We start from the raw sequence: 21,293 nt of genomic DNA, 5'->3' as shown, positions 1-21,293 counted from the left end.
CAAATTCCTGTTTCTGATGTGCAGGATGTGGCAGAGGAAAGGGGTCTTTACTAACCAGGGGCAGCATTTCTTCAACACTACCGGCCACAGAGGCAAGGTTGGTGGGGCACAGGGGCAAGAGAGATGAAGCAATACCAAACCTGGGGGACTTGCAGAGGGAGAGAGAAGTAAAAAAAAGATGCTGGACTGGAGGGGAGACAGCAAGAGGGAGAAAAAGGGATGTTGGAATTTGAATAGGAAGAAGGGATAGAGATGATGGACCTACAGGGGAAAGAGATACTTGCTGGACAGATTCTTCAAACTTTCTAAAAATAAAAGAACAAGAGGGCACTCGGAAAAGTTGAAAGGGGACAGATTCAAAATGAATGCTAGGAAGTTCTTCTTTACCCAACGAGTGGTGGACAACTGGAATGCGCTTCCAGAGGGCGTAATAGGGCAGAGTACAGTACTGGGGTTTAAGAAAGAATTGGACAATTTCCTGCTGGAAAAGGGGATAGAAGGGTATAAATAGAGAATTACTGCACAGGTCCTGGACCTGTTGGGCCGCCGCTTGAGCGGACTTCTGGGCATGATGGACCTCAGGTCTGACCCAGCAGAGGCATTGCTTATGTTCTTATGACCCCTGGGGAAGAGAGAGAGAGAAAGGGATGCCAGAATTTGCATGGGAAGATGGGAGAGAGATAATGAACCTGTATAAGGAGGGATGGATAAGAGAGGGGTATTTTCTAGACCCCCAAGGACGGGTGGGAGGAAGGAGGGAGAGATTCTATAGTTTGTGGAAAAGAGGAAGAGGAAGATATTCTGGGGGTTGGAGGGAGCAGGAGGAAAGAATTCAAGAGAAAGGAATACTTGATGGACCCTCTGGGAAAGAGAAGAGAGAAGGATAGATGGACAAAAGGGAAGGAAGAGAGATACAGGCCACTGGGGAAGGAAGAGAGATTCTAGACATCAGAGATGGGGGGGAGGACAGGAAGGAAGTGATGGAGATATGCTGGTTCCAGGAGGTCAGCTCAGTATAGGAGGAAAATCAGAGTGAGGGGAGAAGCTAGACTTGGGAAGGGATAGGGGCACAGAGAGGCAATGCTGGACAGGGCAAGAATAAGGTCACAGAGAGGGGAGATGCTCAACATAGCAGTAAGATAGGGGCATGGACACAGAGGGGAGATACTGGACAGGACAGATAAGGATGCAGAGGGAAGATGAATGATGGGCATGGAGAGAGAAGAAATGCCAAATGAACTTAGGAAACACTTGCAAAAGAGTTAAGAGAAAATAGAAGAAAGCAGAACCAGAGACTGGGACTAACATGCTTAGAAAATTAAAATAACCAACAAAAGTACAAAAAGGAATTTTATTTTCTATGTATTGATTATAATATGCCACTTTTTAGAATGTTCACTAGTATACAAAAGCCACTGTTGTTTTAAGTCAATCAAATCATATACTGTGTTTGTCTTGATTAATCTCACACCAAGGACTAACAATAATATATTATATTGATCAACCTATTAAGGGTATATTTCTTATACATATGGACCTTCAGACCGCAGTTGGGTACATAACTACCGAAAGCTGTACTCTTCGTCGGTCCAACCTTTATTGATTATTTATATCGTTTTTGAATATTTTTTTATTTTAATTTAATGTTTCTTAAAATGTCTTATATTTTAATGATAACGGAACTTCACTTAGCTTATAGTGATTCTGTCTTGTCTTCACCTCTCCCGACATGCATGTTTCACAAAGAAATCTTTCTTCAGGGGTGGTAAACTCCATCTAAGGCTAAATACCAGCACGAGACCGATAGCGGACAAGTACCATAAAGGAAAGTTGAAAAAGTTCCTGCACTGCCGCGTCACTGATGGTCACTGTAGGAGGAACAGGCCCATTGCTGGTTCCAAGCAGTGGTGTACCAAGGGGGAGCCGGGGGGGAAGGGGGGGGGGCGGTCTTCCCCTGGTGCACGCTCCAAGGGGGTGCACAGCCAGCCAGATCCAAAACCTCCCACGCTGCTGCAAACGGCACCTCAGCGTGGCTGCTGTACTTAGAGCAGAGTTGGCAGCCGCCCTGAAGTGAATGAAGGTCCCGCGATGACTGCGCCATCTACCACCTCTGTTCTGGAAGAGGTAAGTGACGTCGGGGGGGGGGGGGGTTGGACCGGCAGCCGCAGTCATCGCGGGATCTTGCCGCAACTAACTGCATCTGCCGGCCCAGCCCCCTCTGACGTCACTTACATCTTCCATCCGGAGCAGAAGCAGTCATTGTGGGACCTTGCTGATTTGGGATGGAGAAAGAAAGGAGCATAGTAGGGTGGTGAAGGGAGGTCAGGGTGGCATGGAAGGGTGTGGAGGGTGAGAAAGGGAGTCAGGGTGGTATGGAATCATAGTGAAGGGTGACAAAGGGGGGTCAGGGTGCTATGGAATCATGGTAAAGGGTGACAAAGGGGGTCAGGGTGCTATGGAAACATGGTGAAGGGTGAGAAAGGGGGTCAGGGTGGTATGGAAGGGTGTGGAGAGTGAGAAAGGGGAGTCAGGGTGGTATGGAATCATGGTGATGGATGAAAAAGGGGGGTCAGGGTGGTATGGAAACATGGTGAAAGGTGAGAAAGGGAGTCAGGGTGGTATGGAAGGGTGTGGAGGGTGAGAAAGGGGGGTCAGTGTGGTATGGAATCATGGTGAAGGGTGAGAAAGGGGGTCAGATGGTATGGAAGTGTGGTGGAGGAAGAGAAAGGGGCAGATGCTGATGGAATTGCAGGGAAAGAGACATAAGGGGGAAGGATACTGCATGGAATTGGGTTGGAAGGAGAGAAAGGGGACAGATGCTAATAGAAGTGGGGGGGAGGGAGAGGAGAGAGTGAAATGCAAGACCATGTGGGTGTGGGAGAGGGAAGGGAAGAAGAGGAGAGGAGAGATGCCAGACCATTGGAGGAGGGAAGGGAGGAAGATGGATGCCAGACTAATGGGGGTGAAGGGAGAAATGGAAAGGGGATGCATAAAGTTTCTAGAACGGGAATAGAAAGAGAGAAGATGCCATATAGAAGGGGCAGAGAGAGGGTAGACAGTGGATGAAAGAAAGAGAGTTACAAAAAGATGAGGAAAGCAGAAACCAGAGAAGACAAGGTAGAAAAAAATTCTATTTATTTATTTATTTTTTGCTTTAGGTGAGATGCATCGCTGTTTCTGTGATGTATGCTGAGTCCAGCTTCTTGGTGCTTCAGTTTAACCTTTGTCTACGTATTTTTATTCTATCTCCCCATTTACAAAACTGTAGAGCGTTTTTTTAGCGTTGGCATCTGAGCTGTTACCACCGTGGCTAAAAACCACACTACAGTTTTGTAAAAGGGGGAGGAGTTCGTTTGTGATTACTTACTAGGCGAAGGTGTTTTCTGTGTTCTGTGTGTTCAAAAAGACATGGTTTTCTGTTAGGATTGACTGTGTAGGACTGATCTGTACTAGTCTGGCTTGTTTAATTTTACAATTGGTTTATTGATGTACTGCTCACTGCAGTATGTAAGCTGCTGCCTTTTCCTAGATATTCATGTGTGACGTGTGGATTGTTACTAAAAATCATGTTTTTCATATAGATGGGGGGGGTGTCAAAAAATGATGGGCCCTGGGTGTCACATATGCTAGGTACGCCACTGGTTCCAAGCACATTTTCCGACGCCATTTTGGTGCAGTGTCGGCCGAGTTGGAGCGAGAACCTCGTAATCCTCTATGTGGCATAACCTTCCACCAGAAAAGAAAAGCGCTGTAGCGGGGTGGTCCCCCTACCCTTCAGATGATTATTTATAAACTGATAGCTCCAATATGTAGGCTAGGGCAGGAGAAAAAGCAGCTCCCAGAGCCTCACTTCGGAGCATCTTGCTAGAACGTGCTCATCATGTGACCCCCCAGTGCCCCTAGGCTAAGAACTAGCCTTATGTGCAGAAGAACAGAGTTAGTTCAGGACAAGGTCCTGTTGCTAGGCTACACAGAAGAGGAAAGGCTGGGAAAAGAGAAGTTTTAGGGAAGGAGGAAGAAAGAGAGGCAGAAAGACTGGACTGAGACATGGGAAGAGGGAGCCAAAGGGAAGCAAAAAAAAAAAAAAGTAGAAAGAAAAACTGAGAACCAAACACAGAATTTTAAATAATTTATTCCTGGCTTCTACAAATTTAGGCTGATGACCAAGTTTTCTAAACGTTTTTCCAGCCCTGCTTTTGAGCTATTTGGCTGTCTCCATCATCCCTCTCTCCCGTCCTTTCCCACCTCACATATACAGATTCAGGCTCTCATTTTATCCAGTTTCCATTGCCTCATGTCTTGGAAAATATTGTTTTCATAGGAGGAACAGATATAGGGTAACAAACATCCTAGATGCAAAGCAATATCCATCGTCATACTTTTTTGGGGAATTCAGTGGCTGAACATTAAGCCAGACAAGCAGAATCTTTCCTGAAGCTACCATGTTTTATAGGAATCCAAGGATTAGTTTTAAATAATAATAATAACAGTTTATATACCGCAATACCGTTAAGTTCTATGCGGTTTTACATCCCTAAAGATGTCTATACTGAAGAGAAGCCAGAAGAAACTTTACTTTGAGGGTAATTTTGTAAAATCGCACCTGGTTAAACTGCATTTTCTTGGTTTCACAAAGTACCAGCATAGATAAAACATACTTTGGGGTTTAAACAATTATTACTGGTATGCCAACCAAGACATACTTTGAGATCAGAATTGGCCATGAAGTTTGTTTTATGGAGCACATTATCAAAGTACGAGACAATCTGCCTGCTCTTGTGCACATATTTTAAAACCCACTTTTGTGAAGAAAAACTCATAAATAGGGTTTTTTTTTTTGGTTTTTGGGGATTTTTTTTTAGAAACTGAGGAGTTCTGATTTTAAGGGAAAGTGACTAACTTCAGCTACCTGAGATATTTAAGATATTTAGGCCCCCTTTTATGAAACCACATTAGGCTTATTTTTTTTTTTTTTTATCACTGGCCGTTGCAGTATTAGCTCTGACGTTCATAAGAATTCTATGAGCGTCGGGGCTTTTCCCACCGCAGCCGGAGATTAAAAAAGCCTAATGCGGCTTCATAAATGCAGGGTTATTTATTTATTTGATGGAATTAATGGAGATTTACCTCAGAAAATAAATTAAGGGTGCGAGGTATATGATTGTTGATTGGGTTCCTGGCAACCACTGAAGAGTTCATTCAGATAGTGAAAGGACCTTAGTGTAAAAGCTAGTCAGGAATCGCAGTCAGGGAATTTTTATATTTATTTAAAATTAAATTAGTCATAACCAGTCTAGGTATCCTGACCAGGCAGGCATTCTAGTAGAGTGAACACACAGGAAGGGAGACTTCTCTCCTTTTATTTTAAATTAAGCCAGATGTAGTGGGGAAATCAAGAGAAGAAAAGTAAAGACAGATGAAAGAAGAAGACTATCTAAGAAAGCTGGAAGATAAGTAAGCTGAAAAAACAAGTGGTTCTTTGGACTTCTAGAGACTTACAAAGCTACCTGGAGCAGTCACCCAAGAGTTAAATATAACATAAAATGAGCTCACAATGAATTTATCCAACCAGTTGAGAGTAGAAATATACTTATGTTATTTGATTTACTGCTCCTCTATGAGGGAACCTGTCTTGGTCTCTCTGCTTAATCACTACCACACAAGTTATAGCAAGACAGGGCGTCGCTCTTGGGAAGGTGGGCTACATTAAGCTCTGGCACTCCTTGCCAGAGGATGTGGTAACAGCAGCTAGTGCATCTGGGTTTGAAAAAGTTTTGGACAAGTTCCTGAAGGAAATTCCATAGTCTGCTACTGAGACAGATATGGGGGAAGCCACTGCTTGCCCTGGGATTGGTAGCGTGGAATGCTGCTAGTACTTCAGTTTCAGCCAGGTACAGTACTTATGACCTGGATCGGCCAGTGTTGGAAGCAGGATACTGGGCTACACAAGAAAAAATACAAGAGCTTTGGTGCATTTAAGACCGATTTTGAACCTCACCATCAACAAACGTGCACAATTATAGCCTCCCAAACATATATTACCTGACTAGAGGCACATGATCTGTGGTGCAGCAGGAGCTGGGTCCTTCCAGTTCACAGGACTGGTTGTAAGCCCTGCAGAAAGAAATAAGTGAGCATTACAGCATGACAGAACTCATAGAGAGATCCCTGCCTGCAGATGAAGTACAGAGCTTATGCCAGCTTAGACTAGACTACTGGCACGTCTAGCAGATACAAGGTAAACCTTGTCCGTTAAACTGTAGATTAAAAAGCTTCACTGAATAAACCAAATGTTAGTTTTGCTTCTAAGCCAAACATAGTTTTAAAATAAAAAGAAACCAAACAATAGTACCACACAGATCTCTTTGTCAAAGAGCTGTGAAAATGTCTTCATTTACTGTAGGAAGCAGTGGCATTGTAAGAGTAGGCAGTGCCCCCTGCTCCTTCCCGCCCCCCCCTCCCCATTCCACATTTGTGCTCTCCCTCCCCACACCCATGTACCTCTAAATCTTCGCCAGCGCTGGATTTCCCTCTGACATCACTTCCTGGTTCCGTGACCCGGAAGTGATTCAGAGGGGAACCAGACTGGCACTAGTGAAGATAATACAGAGGTATGGGGTGGGAGGGAGTAATGGCGCTGGCATGGCATGGCGGAAAGGAGCCAGCGCTCCCACCAACTGAGTGCCCAGGGCGGTCCGCACCCCCGACACCCCCATTACAATGCCACTGATAGGAAGAAATCTTCTCTTTGAGTGTGTTAGAAGCATATACATTTAGAGTATATATTCATTTTCTACTAATTTTCATTTGCCAGGTTTCTCTTATTTTCACCAAATTTGGCTTCTATATCCTCAGAGTCCCTCCTTCACACCTCTTCATTTAACCATCATGAGCACACTCGAATATGGCGGGATTGGATATTGCCTGCAAGGTTGCTTACTTGTAAGAGGTGGTTTTTCTAGACAGAGGATTGATAAGGAACACAAGTGGGTGGTGCCATCTGAAGGCAATGAGAAACAGCTGCTCTCCCAGAATTCGGTATACAAATCTTAGCCTGTGCAGCCCTTCGTACACACAGCAGTCTCCTTAGCTCAACAATTAGTTCTAAACTGGGACTGTGACCCTTATCAATTCTACTGTCTACAGCAGTGGCCTCAAACTCGTGGCCCGGGGGCCACATGTGGCCCGCCAGGTACTATTTTGAGGCCCTCGGTATGTTTATTATAATCAAAAAAGTAAAATAAAACAGTTTCTTGATCATATGTCTCTTTAGCTATAAAGAGTTTTACCTCATACAAAATTGTCATTTCTCTCTGGAAAAGAGGAGGCTCAGGGGGGATATGATAGAGACCTTCAAAATACTTAGGGGCATAGAGAGGGTGGACAGGGACAGGTTCTTCAGACTAAAAGGGACGACAGGTACGAGGGGGCACTCAGAGAAACTGAAGGGAGATAGGTTCAAATCAAATGCAAGGAAGTTTTTCTTCACCCAAAGGGTCGTGGACAAATGGAATGCGCTCCCGGAGGAAGTGATCCGGCAGAGTACAGTACAGGGATTCAAACAGGGATTGGACAGATTCCTGAGGGAAAAGGGGATCGTGGGGTACTGAGGGAGGTGCTGGGGTGTTGCATAAGTATAGACAGCTCACCAGGTCGTGCAGGTGCAAGGCCGGAGGGTTAGGACATTGATGGGAAGATAGGACTTCGATGAGAAACCTAGGGGGCAAGGGGGCCCCTTCTGGTGATTAAGGCAGGTCATGACCTGTTGGGCCACCGCGGGGGCGGACTGCTGGGCGGGATGGACCTCTGGTCTGACCCGGCAGAGGCACTGCTTATGTTCTTATATTCTTTAATGAGATATTAACTATTTTTTTCTGAGGCCCTCCAAGTACCTACAAATCCAAAATGTGGTCCTGCAAAAGGTTTGAGTTTGAGACCACTGGTCTACAGCAAGCATCTATTACAGGTAAGCAACACTGCTTTTTCCACCAACAAGCAGGACTGAGTCAGCACATGCACAACAAAGGCCATATTCTACATGTCACATAAAATATTGGTGCCAATTACTGCAGCGCTATGCGCAATCCTATAATAGTTGAGTGCAATTTATAGAATCACGCATAGCACTGGTTATGTGTGATAATTTTTAGGTGCACCCATTTAGGCCAGGTTTTTTGTAGCCTAAATGAGTGTCCCAAAGTGATGCACACATCGGCACATAGTCTATAAACTTGCACATAACTTAAAACAATGCCCATGGTCTGCCTCTAACTATGCTCCCCCCCACCCTTTTTTTTTTTTTTCAGGTGTATGCACTGCAACTGGTGCATACCTTTTACACAATCATGCTTTCCGAGATGTGCATGTAACTTTTAGTTAGTCCTAACTAGCTTCAATTACAAGGTATTAATTGCCAATTACCGGCACCTATAAGGCCAATTAATTAAATTATTCACATACATCAGCGATGTGCATCGATGTATCATAAGAACATAAAAAATAGTCTTGCTGGGTCAGACCAATGGTCCATCAAGCCCAGTAGCCCAGGTCACTAGTACCTGGCCGAAACCCAAAGAGTAGCAACATTCCATGCTATCAATACAGGGCAACCGCAACATTAGGCACCATTTATAGAATTTGGGGGTAAGTGAATCCCGAGCGTAAGGCTGCTCAGCTTTATATTTCAGACCTTAGAGCAGATACATTAGAGAATTACACGAGAGAATATTGCTCAGCAAATATTGCTTAATTTAAATCAAAACCCTTTGCTGGGGGTTGGTTGAAACAATAATGGCTAGTTAAGCATGAAGGGAGAATAGCCTAAGTGCACCCAGTCACTTAGTTTGTGAGCCTACCATGGACAGAGAAAAGTACCTGCTCATAATATATATGTAAATCATTTTGACTGTACCAGAAAAAGGCAGTGCATATGTACCACGATATGATTAATTTTGCTGGATCTACGAATTAGAAAAATATGGCTTGAACTCAGGATATAAGGATTATAACTTGTATAGTCTTCGATTCATAACCCAGTCAGCTGATCACCAACCCAGTCAGCTGATCAACCTTTCCCCTTAACTGTATCCATGACATCCTGTTTGTCTGTCTTGGCTGTTTAGATTGCAAGCTCTTTCGAGCAGGGACTGTCTTCTTTGTGACGCTGCTTGCATCTGGTAGCGCTATAGAAATAATTTATAGTGGCAGTGGTATTTCTATAGTCTGATGTGCCCACCTTTTTGAGACAGCCTTCAACTTATAACCATACTCCCCTCTGCCCTCTGTTCACCACTCTAGACAGTAGTTTAGCCATCCCCTCTAACTGTAATCCCTACCCTGACATCCTGTTTGTCTGTCTTGATTGTTTAGATTGTAAGCTCACTTGAGCAGGGACTTTCTCTTTTGTGACTCTGTACAGTGCTACATACATCTGGTAGCGCTCTGGAAATAATTAATAGTAGTAGTAGTATATTATGCACGTACTAGACAATTAGAGCGGCATAATAAAAAAAAAAGTCTAAGTCCGTTTTGGTCCTAAGGTGCTAGTCGCCCAAAGTCGGCAGTGACTAAAGCCCATTCTCAAAAAATACGTCCAAAATATATATATATATTTTTCGAGAATCATCTGCTTAATTTTTATGGTGGTGTGAGGGGGGTCAGTGATCACTGGGGGAGTATGTGGGGGTCTGTACTTTGTTCCTGCAGTGATTAGTCACTTTGGATACCTTCTGGGCACTTATACCTGTTTTTAGATTGCCTAAGTCACAACGTATAAGTTCTGTCTAGGCAGTCTCGTTAAACTTTCGATTATCCCTACAGGATGACTAAGGGCTCCTTTTACAAGGGAGCGCTAGCGTTTTTAACACATGCACCGGATTAGCACACGCTATAGCGTGCGCTAGCCTAAAATCTACCGCCTGCTCAAAAGGAGGCGGTAGCGGCTAGCGCATGCGGCAATTTAGCGCATGCTATTCCGCGTGTTAAGGCCCAAGCGTGCCTAAATCCTAGTTTTTAATGATTTGATATCCTACCATATATATCTTACATGACCCCACCATATGTGTTTTTCCTTAAATGTTTCTTTTTCTTTTCTTAAAAATTGTGTGTAGGTTTCAAAGGACTGACATCAAACGGGCTGGCAGTTGAAAGTCGTTTGATGTCAGTCCTTTGAAACCTACACACAATCGTGATACAACTGAACATCACGCTATGTAATACATTCAGCCATGAAGATTTGCAGATTCACACCTGTGCTCACATTTGTTACTCTCTGAACAACATTTGCTACTCTTTGAACATCACTTACATCGGGTCTCCCGAGGCAGAGATCGAAACGGGGCCGCGTTGGAACCCCTAAAGCAATATACAGAGCTAAGTAACCTGTGGTGGCAGTTTATACTGTAAAAAAGTGAAGATATTAATTTCAAAGTAGAAAGACTATAAAACCTTGAGCTTTTATTGCATTCTTGAGTTTTTATGAATATGCCCTATGAAGTTTCAAGTTTATTAATTTTTAATATCCCGATCATAAAACAAATATCTGACCGGTTAACAATAAAAAATTTAAAATAGGAGAGTAAGAACTAGTTATTGGTGTATTAGAAAAATTAGAAAAAACATATTAGACATATACTGACAAACATGACCGTGAGGATGAGTGGGAAGGAAGGAGAAAGTTACATAATATTAGAAGAAATGAGATAGAGGGAAGGAATAGGACTTGTTGAGTTGCTATGACTGGAAGGTGAACTCTTCTCTCAGGGAGGTTTAAAAGCCTTCCCTTCAGAGTTTCATATCTCTGAGCTTTTTTACAAGTCACATAGGGCCACATTTCATTGACTCATTTATTATTGAAATCAGTTGTTTATGTTAGTACATCATGAGAAAATCTATCGTCAAGCACTTCACATAAAACTGGGTCTGCTGAAAAATTTTGTCAAGCCAATGGACAGAAATGGTGATGCATTTCAGCACCTAAGAAGTACATTTGGTTTTGAGAAAAGTGAAGCCAAAATCAAAGACGACGTTTTTGTTGGACCCGAAATCCATGAACTGATCCTTGATGATGCGTTCAAACAGAAGCTGAACCCAGCTGAATCAGTAGAATTATGCTGATCAGAGAATTATGCTGAGCTTGTGGAGAACATGCTGATAGCATATCAGTTAATGGGTGCCAGAATGTCACTAAAAATGTACTTCTTACATTCTCACCTCAACTTCTTCTCACCCAATCTTGGTGAGATCAGCGATGAGCATGGGGAAAGACTCCATCAAGATATCAAGGTGATGGAAAGCAGATATCAGGGAAAGTTCAATCCCAGTATGATGGGAAACTATTGTTGGTTATTGCAAAGAGAGACAAATGTACAGTACAAGCATTAAAGCAAGCGTCTCAAACATTTCTGAACATGCTGGCATCACTTTTGTGTGAGTTAAGAGAGGCGTAAATATATGCTGTAACATGTCTCCTTATTGTCTTCGTGTTTGTTTTCAGAATAAACTCAGTAACACAAGTTTGGTGGGACACAGTTCATACTCACAATATTGTGCCAATATGGCAAACTGTCTAAAAAATCAGTAACGTGTATCTCAGAAAACTGACGTGGTAGCTGAATTTCAGTTACAGATCTGAAATCAGCGTCATTAAATTAACTAAGAACACTTCTTAAGTTCTGAGTAGCACTGAGCCTCACAATCATTTAAAAGTACCACTAAAAAGAGCAATATAATTAAAAATTAAACTAAAATCCTAAGAAATTATCCAAACCGATGAGTCTTCAAGGTTGTTTTTTTTACAGAAAAAAATAGTGTGTGTGACCTAATGTCATTTGGAAGGTCCTTTGTGACAGAAGCTGCTTGATAAGCGAGAGACTGTGCGAGTCTGTGACACAGTAGTTAGAGCTACAGCCTTAGAATCCTGAGGTTGTGGGTTCAAATCCCTCGCTGCTCCTTGTGCAAGTCACTTAATCCCCTCATTGCCCCAGGTACACTAGAGTTTGAGCCCACCAGGACAGATAGGGAAATATGATAAAGTACCTAAATGTAACCTACGTAGGATATAAGTGGTATATAAATAAATACTTGACATATGACTGTTCTAAAATTTCTTCTATTTGTTCCTTTAATCTCAAGGAAATATACTAATTAAGAAATACAAAGTAAACATATACTTACAAAGCAATAATGACAAAAAGCATGGAAGAAATAAGATACAAAAAAAAAAGGCAAGATCAAACCTAGTTAATTCCTAATTAGCTCACAATAAAGGAGACCAATACAGAAGGAGAAATGAAACAATTCTAAGGCAAACTAACTTTTAAGTAGAAACAGGCAGTTCCCCTGTCCATGACATTTCCTCGAGGAGAGGAAACTACCACCTTATTGGCCAAAAATGCAGACATTTATGTACGTGTAGAGAGGAGAAGGAGAGAAGTCAAAAAGATAAATCTAGTCACTTGAAATTTCACAAAACATTTACAAAGATATCTTAATATAAAGGAAGCACATCGTTAATTGCACTTATAGCCTTATCAACAAAATCAGTTTCCTCTTTGGGGGGGGGGGGGGGCTGTCAACTGAGAAATATCCAAACTTTACAACAAAGAAAGGAAATCACTAAATTTGAAGAAATATTTTAACAACTATTCCCTGCCAGAGTCCAATGCTAACTATACAATCAATGTCACAGGTGTTGCAGCTTCCAAATCCAACTTCTCTGCAAAATTAGTTAAGTCCAAAAAAGACTGTTGGGCGTCGTCCATTTTCCTTTTTCCTGAAGGAAAGTAGTAGATCTTAGACTGTAACAGCTTTGAAAAGGGTGTACTTTAAAATTAACTCAGGCAACCTTTCGCGATCCACCAGATTAAATGAACATGGAGGGCTAGCTCTCTGTCTGTCCTCAACCATGAGATATGGTATTTCTAGAGTATCTAACACTTCAGTTTTATAGATTTTTTTTTTTCCCTGAAAATAAGCTGCAAAATCTTCACGAGTAGTCTGCAAATGCAGAACCTGCCTTGGTGAGGTTCTTTAATTACAAACAACTTTTAATAATTCTTTTGAGGAATTACTGAAAGAGGCCTGCCTCCTTTACATTTAAACATTGCAGGTATTCAGATATTTCTGTTCTCTGTCACATGTCCTACTTTTCTTCTGAGGTGTGTATACTATACATATATATAGCGTACTGTACAGTACATATATATACCGTATATATGTTGAGATCTTTTGGGCAATCCTCTTATATTTCATGAGAAAGTAGACACACTTTGAATGTAAATTAGGGGGATTCAATCCAAAGTGTTTTGGTTTATTATCCTGGGTTGCCTTCCCTGTACCAAACCAGTCTGATCCTTATGCAATTAAGGGCTCCTTTTACGAAGCCACGCAAGCGGGTTTAACGCGCGTGACTTTTCATCACGCGCTAACCCCTGCGCTGGCCGAAAAACTACCGCCTGCTCAAGAGGAGGCGGTAGCGGCTAGCGCGCCCGGAGGTTTAGCGTGAACTTTTGCACGCGTTAAACCGCTAACGCGCCTTCATAAAAGGAACCCTAAGGGCCCTTTTACTATGGTGCACTAACCGATATAGCGCACCCTAAATGTTAAGGTGCCCGTTACAGTCTGTGGCCACCTTTAGCACATGCTAAATCGGTCAGTGCGCCTTAGGGCTCCTTTTCCAAAGGCGCGCTAGAGGTTGTTAACGCGTGCAACTTTTCATCACACGCTAACCCCTGCGCTGACCAAAAACTACCGCCTCCTCAAGAGGAGGCGGTAGTGGTTAGTGCGTCTGTCAGTTTAGTGCGCGCTATTACACGCGTTAAAACCGCTAGCGCGCCTTTGTAAAAGGAACCCTTAGTAAAAAGGATCCCTAAGTTAATGATAACTTATTCAGCCACACCACTAGAATTTTTTTCATAAATCTTAACATCAATGTTCAAAATAATAAAATAGCTCTATATGCATCCCAGGTGAAGGAAGTACATTGATTCCAGCTGTTACTATCAATTCTTGTAATCTATCCCCATTAAACAGCCTATTCATAAGATTTACTACAATTCTCTTCTTAAACACCCTGTACTATATACCCTGTACTGTGTAAATCCTAGATCAGTGGTTCCCAACCCTGTCCTGGAGGAACACCAGGCCAATTGGGTTTTCAGGCTAGCCCTAATGAATATGCATGAAGCAAATTTGCATGCCTATCACTTCCATCATATGCAAATCTCTCTCATGCATATTCATTAGGGCTAGCCTGAAAACCCGATTGGCCTGGTGTTCCTCCAGGACAGGGTTGGGAATCACTGTCCTAGATGATTCATCTAATCCTAGAGATTTACATACTTTGAAAGAATCAATAACATTTAATACTTCTTGGGATATTATAGCTTGTTCTAACCTATCAGTTGTTGACTTACTCGTAGATTGAGAAATCTTGCTTCCTCAAGGTTTCCATTCCTTTTTTCATTGTTGCTCCTCTTTTGAAGAGAGGAAATACTTATAGAACTGAAGAAGTCTCTGAGAAATGTTCTTGCTTGTTTACAGCAAGCCTCTTTTACTGTCCTTAATATCCAATATATTTCCCCCCTGGATTTGAACTTTTAAGTCCAATAATCTATTAAATTTATTCCTTTTCTCAAATGTTTCTTTTTGATGTTGCCGCACAAATTGGATTTTCTCCATCTACAGGTTTTGGAGTATCCTTTCGGCTTTTTGTTAGATCTTTTAAAATGTTCTTATTTTTAGATGTTTTATGATCTATTTATTCACTTTTTATTTTTTTTTTTTATATAACCCATGGCACTCCCTCAGGAAGAAGTTAAAGACAGAGGTCTGCCTTCAAAGGCTGTAGGAATTTAGAGCTTCTGCAGCTCCTAGGAAACAGGTTCTTTGGAGTGGGACTAGCAGATGTCGAGAGACCTTGGCCTTACGAGGTCCATCACAAAATAGATTCAGTCCAGTTTTTATTCAACACCAGAGAAATTTATTGCCAAAACTACTATTTTTCTGCTAATTTGTAACTTCCTATTGTAAGCCACTTTGATGGTTTTCCCTAAGGTGGCTAATCAAATAAAGTTACCTAACCTTTAATCTTGATAATCAAGCTAGGAAAAATACAAGGAAGCCTAAAGTCTATAAAGTCCACAGTTTCATAGCTTCCGTAATCCGCCACAGTGAAAGTAGGAAAAATGATACGATCCAAAAATACATCCAAGGTCAAGACATTCAGAGGGTGTATTGCGAACAAGTAGAACAGAGTGCATGTTAATTCTACTATATGCGTTTGTACCCCAAATGGTATATGCAAACAATCACTGAAAAATATAATACCCCTAGGGCTGGGAACATCTGATACCTAAAGGCCTCTACTGGGCAAAAAACCAACCGGATCTGTTATATCAATACCCTTCACCTCACCACTTAATTATCTATGAACTCAGCCAAAATGAAGGCAGCAAACAATATACAGATTATATTGTGCAGATTATATTGTGCATAATCTACTTAATCTGCTACAGAAGCTGGTGCAACGATGTAAGGCCCCAAGAACCAATACCAGTCTATATCTCTTGGCATAGGCCACCCAAGTTGAACAAACCAACTGCCTCTCCCCAATACCTATATAACTGCTCAGAACTCGGCCCATTACAAATTTCCACAGCAAATCTCCACCCACAAACAACACAGAAACAAAAGCGATTGTTTTTAATTATGACAGGAACAGCTATACAATTAATTATGAGAAACTGGAAAAATTGGGACCGTTTAAATTTCACATTCTGGTGGGCAAATTTATGTTTAATTTATAAATATGAGAAAGTGAATGCTGATTTGTCGGGAAACATAAAAATTTTTAAATTAATATGGGGCCCATTGATGTCATTTGTAGATTTATTATAGTTTTGAATTTGTTGTTATATCAATTGCACATCCAGAGGGGGGGGATTTTCTTTTAATTTCTTTTTTTTTTTATTGATTGGGTGATAGGGTGGGTGGGAGGGATTGGGTTGAGTCTTGAATAATTAAATATTTATATAGGTGCTTACTATTTCCTTATAAAGATGAAATTTGACATTTGCACTTTTGGTAGGGTATAAATATACTTTATCAATAATTATATCTAAAATAATTTTTAATGGGGAACTATGTTGATCTTATTATATATTCTAAGGATTTTAAGTGATGTATAAAGTGTAAAATGTATCTTTTTTCTTGTATTCACTTAATGAAAGTATTAAAAATGAATAAAGATTTAAAAAAATCAAAAATCAAAAATCAAAAACAGAAGTAACTTAAAAAACCTGAAGTAAACCGAAACCCCCATTCCCACACAACATAGGAACTTCAAGGGATACTACCTGAATGCCCGGTCGGTGAGAAACAAGACACAAGTCATACACGATTGGATTGAACATAAGAACCCTGACCTCTATTCCTAACTGAAACATGGATGGTCTCAGATACAGTTGTCATAATGAAGGAAATGCTATCGCAGGGCTACAAAGCAAAGGAGGAGGTCTAGCAATAATCGTCAAAAACCTCTTCGACTTTACTAGAATAGATTTTAAAATTACAGAAGAACTGGAAACCCTTACGTGTAAGATTACTAACACCGAATTGGAAGAACCATTAATTGTAACACTATTCTACATCCCCCCAAAAAATGGACAAGTGCAAAAGAAGAATTCTTTGAATTCCTCTCGGTCAACACCTCTCGGTCAACACCATAAAAGGACCGTATAACATGTTGCTGGGTGACATAAATGTACACTTAGAACAAGTGGAAAAACCGGAAGTGATTGAAATTGACACGTTCCTAACTACCCTAGGCTTCGTTATACCAAACAAAGAGGTAACACATGAAAAGGGACACCAATTAGACATCGTAACTTTTTCACACAAAGACCTCCCCGAACCCAAGATCCAATACTGCATAGGAAACTGGGAAAAATGCATATGGTCAGACCATTATATGTGCAATTTTGAGCTACGCTGGCAAAAGAAACACTCAACTGCAAAACACATAAACAAAGCCAGACAGAATAAAACAGTCACCCGCAGAAGCACCATCAATCCAACAGAATTCTGGACGCACTATGAATCATACCCCAAATCAGAGGAAGAACAAGATTTCCCTACCAGATGGGAAAAACTCACCAAAGATATACTAAACCAAATAGCTCCGGTTCAAACATACAAAAAGAATAACAGGGTATCAAAAAAGTGGTATGATGCTGAATTACTAGCCCTTAAACAAGAACTCAGAAAACTTGAAAGAACATGGCTCAAAACCGATAACGAGGAAGATAAAAGAAATTGGAAACAAAAAATGAAAAACTGCAAAAATCTGATAAAAGAAAAGCGTTATAAATGCTATGCACAGAAAATAGGAGCAGTCAAAACAAACAGCAGAGAACTGTTCAAACTAATGAACAGACTAACAGATCCTACACAGACCCTAAAAAATCACAATGAACAGATACCAGCGGTCAACACCCTCGCCAACTACTTTAGCAAAAAAATCATAGACTTAAGAGCCTCAATTCCTTCTCCCTCACCAGATTTTGAATTCCAATTCAAACACAGGAAAGGGAATCCAGTGCTGATATGATCTGGAATCAGTTTGAGCCCCCTAATTGGAACAATTTCCTCACCTTATTCAACAAGTACGCCAAATTGAACTGTCTATTAGACGAATGCCCATCTAAGATCATGCAAGTTGCAGTACCTGACTTTAAAAGGGACCTATTTAACTGGGCAACATCCACTCTTAAAAGTGGAACATACCACGAGTATATGGGACACATACTGATCACATCCATCCCCAAAGACCAGAAGAACTCAATCTCACTGACGTCCAATTATAGACCCATAGCGAGCACCCCCTTGTTCACCAAACTGCTGGAAGGGCTGGTCAACCTGGAACTAGCAAACCACCTAGATAAATTCAATCTCCTAAACAAACACCAATCAGGTTTTAGAAAAGGATACAGCACCGAGACAGTCCTAGGCTCTCTCCTTAACCATCTATATGACCTCTTCAGTAAAGGCACCAGCGCCCTGATCTTACAGTTAGACTTTAGCAGTGCTTTTGATCTAGTGGACCATGAAATCATGCTAAATTGCCTAGACGCAATGGGTCTATCAGGAAGAGTTTGGACCTGGTTCCAAGGTTTCTTAACCAAAAGATCTTATCAAGTGGTCTACGACGGGAATTATTCTAACTCTTGGAAAAGCCCTTCGGGAGTTCCTCAGGGTTCCCCTCTATCTCCCACTCTGTTTAATATCTATATCTCCTCCTTAGGTCACCCACTTCAAAAGCTAAACCTAACATATTATATATACGCAGATGACATCTCTATTCTAATACCAATGACTAACGTGACCAATGTCACCTTAAAGCATATCTCCTACATCATGACTGAAATTGAACAATGGACTACCAACTTTAAACTGAAACTAAATTCAGAAAAGACGAAAATTTTCTTGGCAAGCCCAAAGGACAAAATCACTACAACAACAATACATCTAAACGGTCACGATCACCCAATATCTAAATCTTTTTTTTTTTTTTATATTCTTTATTCATTTTCAAAATTACATTAAGTGTAAAATATATTAATTCACAGTAACAATAAATATATCACTTATAAACAATCATTGGTACATTATATAAATTTTTATCCCTTCCCCTTTCCCAACCCTCCCATCCATATCTTCCAGTATTATATAATATATGTAATAATAAAAATACCCCCCTCCCTATATCCTGAACTGATAATTAAAAGGGAAATAATTTTACTTAATCCTTACAATATTTTGTTAATGGTTTCCACACATCCTGAAATTTCTTAAAGTATACCCTTTGTAAAGCAATAAATCTTTCCATTTCCATTATCCTATGATACTGTGATATTTGGTATGGAAATGAGAGCAACAAGTCAGATTTCTGCTAACAACAATAAATTATTACTAATAATGACTGGGGTTCCCATTCAGCAAATTACATATAATTGGAAGGATTGGAGGAGATTAAATTATAACTTTTGGTGGAATTCTTTATGCCATATCTATAAAATTGAAAGATTTATTGCCAATATCTAAATCTATAAAAATACTAGGAGTCACCTTAGATACCTACTTGACCTTGATCGAACACACAAATTCGGTGACAAAAAAGTGCTTTTCCATGCTTTGGAAACTGAAAACCATAAAAAAATACTTTGACCCTCTCTCTTTCAGATTACTGGTACAGTCATTGATACTATCCACCTTAGACTACTGCAACATCATTTATGTGGGTATACCAAAAAAACAAAACGTGAGAAAATTGAGAATAGTTCAAAACATGGCCATCCGCTTAATATTCAGACTAAGGAAAAGTGATCACGTTAGTTCCTTCTACAGATTGCTGCATTGGTTACCAATTGAGGCAAGAATTTTATTCAAATTCTCCTGCTTTTGCTATAAACTGGTGTGGGGAATGCCCCCAACTATTTACTACCTCATTTCGAATTTTACTCCCCCATGAGGACAACCAGAAATCACAACCTCTTTGCCTATCTGAAAATCGCAGGCTGCAGATATCGAACCTTCCTGGATAGAACATTCAAGTTTCAAGCTGAAAGACAGAAAACTTGGCTAGGCTACTTCATTGATGGCGCCAGGTTGACATACGGCGCCTTTCGGAAAGAATTAAAGACCACTTTGTTTAACAAATTTATTTCCTAATCAGACTTTCTCCCCCCGATCCAAAGCTACCGCTCATTATACTAAATTCATTACTCCTCATTATCACTACTTTGTATTCTCTGACTGTACAACGTCTTCCTCACAATTTGTGTTCAGTTACGCGCCGACTTCCAACCACATGCAATGTAATCTGTCAAAATTATATTGTAACATGTAAATCTACCTCACAATTTGTACTCAGTTATTTGCTGACTTCTAACCATTGCAATGCAACATGTCAATATTATATTGTAACCTATGTATATCTTTTGTCTTGCCTATTTGCACCATGTAATCACTGACCGTTCAGTGACCTCTTCTCTATTTGTACACTGTAATTCTCTGACTGTACATCTATTCTTCATTGTGAACCACCTAGAAGTCGCAAGATTATGGCAGTATAGAAAAAATAAAGTTGTTATTATTATTATTGGGCATAGATAGGTGCTTATAAAATGAAGGCATGTGTAGTGCAAGCCAGTATTGTACTTGAACAGTAAGTGTGTTCAGGGTCAGGACTTGTGTAGAGCAGGGGTAGAGTTGTAGTTTACTTGCATATTTCACGAAAGACTAATATTTTCGGAGCAGGTCTCCAGAATGACCTTTCTTTAAAAATAGAGGAACACCTTCAGACACTTTCAATTGTAATCAATTCTAAATGAAATTATATTTTTTTATGACATCATAATTCCCACTTCTGAAACTTAAAAAAAAATTTTTTTTTTTTAAACTAATGCATAGAATACTTGAAGATGCTGAACTGAGAACATGCTGTAGTGCTGGATGACAGCGTGATGGCCGCCAAGGTTCGGCAATTTATTTATTTATTTAGTCGTTTATTTAACCCTTCCTCCCAAAGGAGCCCAGAACGGGTTACAAGAGTACATTCATAGCATGGGTAGGACAAACTTTAGTGAGAAATACAGACTTTACAGCATTTACACTATACACAAGGGGGTTTAGATTACAGCATTTACAGTAAAGGCATAACATACAGACTTAGTGGACATAGGGTGGATTAAATTGCAGCGTTTACAGTGTACATATAACATGGAGGTAACAGATTTTCTAGCAGGTGGGTGCATCTTTGTTGTCGGAGAATGTGGTGGTAATTCAAGTTATATTTGCGGTGGTCTGCGAGTTTAGAGATGTCATTTGGTGTATTAGGCGGTGCCTTTGAGATACTGGGAAAAGAGACGCTCTATAAGACTGGCCACTGCTCAGTTGGACTCAGAGAAGCAGGTGGTATTGAAACTCAGGCTCTCTTTATGTCACTGCTCACTTCCTTGGGCAAGTCAGTTGAGCATTGTCACCCTCTGCCACTGCTCTGTGCAAACCATAAAGCCAACACAATACCACTGCTTAGTTGAAATAATAAGACAAAGGGTAGAAGGAGATTTCTGAAAGGAGAATAATAGTTTTTCTTTGATCCTGTAAATAAAGAGGAGGAATCAGAGGACAATCTTAGCAGTTGAGACAAGGAGGGCCAGGATTCTACAGGAAAGAAGTGCCTCATGCCACATCCAAGTCCAATATCCAGAATCTACAAGGAGTCTGACAGGAAT

At 40.7% G+C, this 21,293-nt stretch overlaps 1 protein-coding gene across 2 annotated transcripts in view; it reads right to left on the bottom strand.

Moving 5' to 3' along the window:
- LOC117358736 (transmembrane protein 150A-like) overlaps window positions 1-21,293 on the bottom strand; it is a 163,261-nt gene that overhangs the window by 71,244 nt on the left and 70,724 nt on the right. For both annotated transcript variants that reach the window (XM_033940323.1, XM_033940324.1), the window contains exon 3: window positions 6,043-6,114. In XM_033940323.1, the coding sequence (XP_033796214.1) occupies window positions 6,043-6,114 (72 nt within the window). The remainder of the gene's footprint in view (window positions 1-6,042; window positions 6,115-21,293) is intronic.

This window comes from Geotrypetes seraphini, chromosome 4 (genome assembly GCF_902459505.1).
Source record: "Geotrypetes seraphini chromosome 4, aGeoSer1.1, whole genome shotgun sequence".
Taxonomy (NCBI): Eukaryota; Metazoa; Chordata; class Amphibia; order Gymnophiona; family Dermophiidae; genus Geotrypetes; species Geotrypetes seraphini.
Note: the sequence above shows the minus strand (reverse complement) of the source record. Positions and strands in the feature narration are given on the sequence as shown.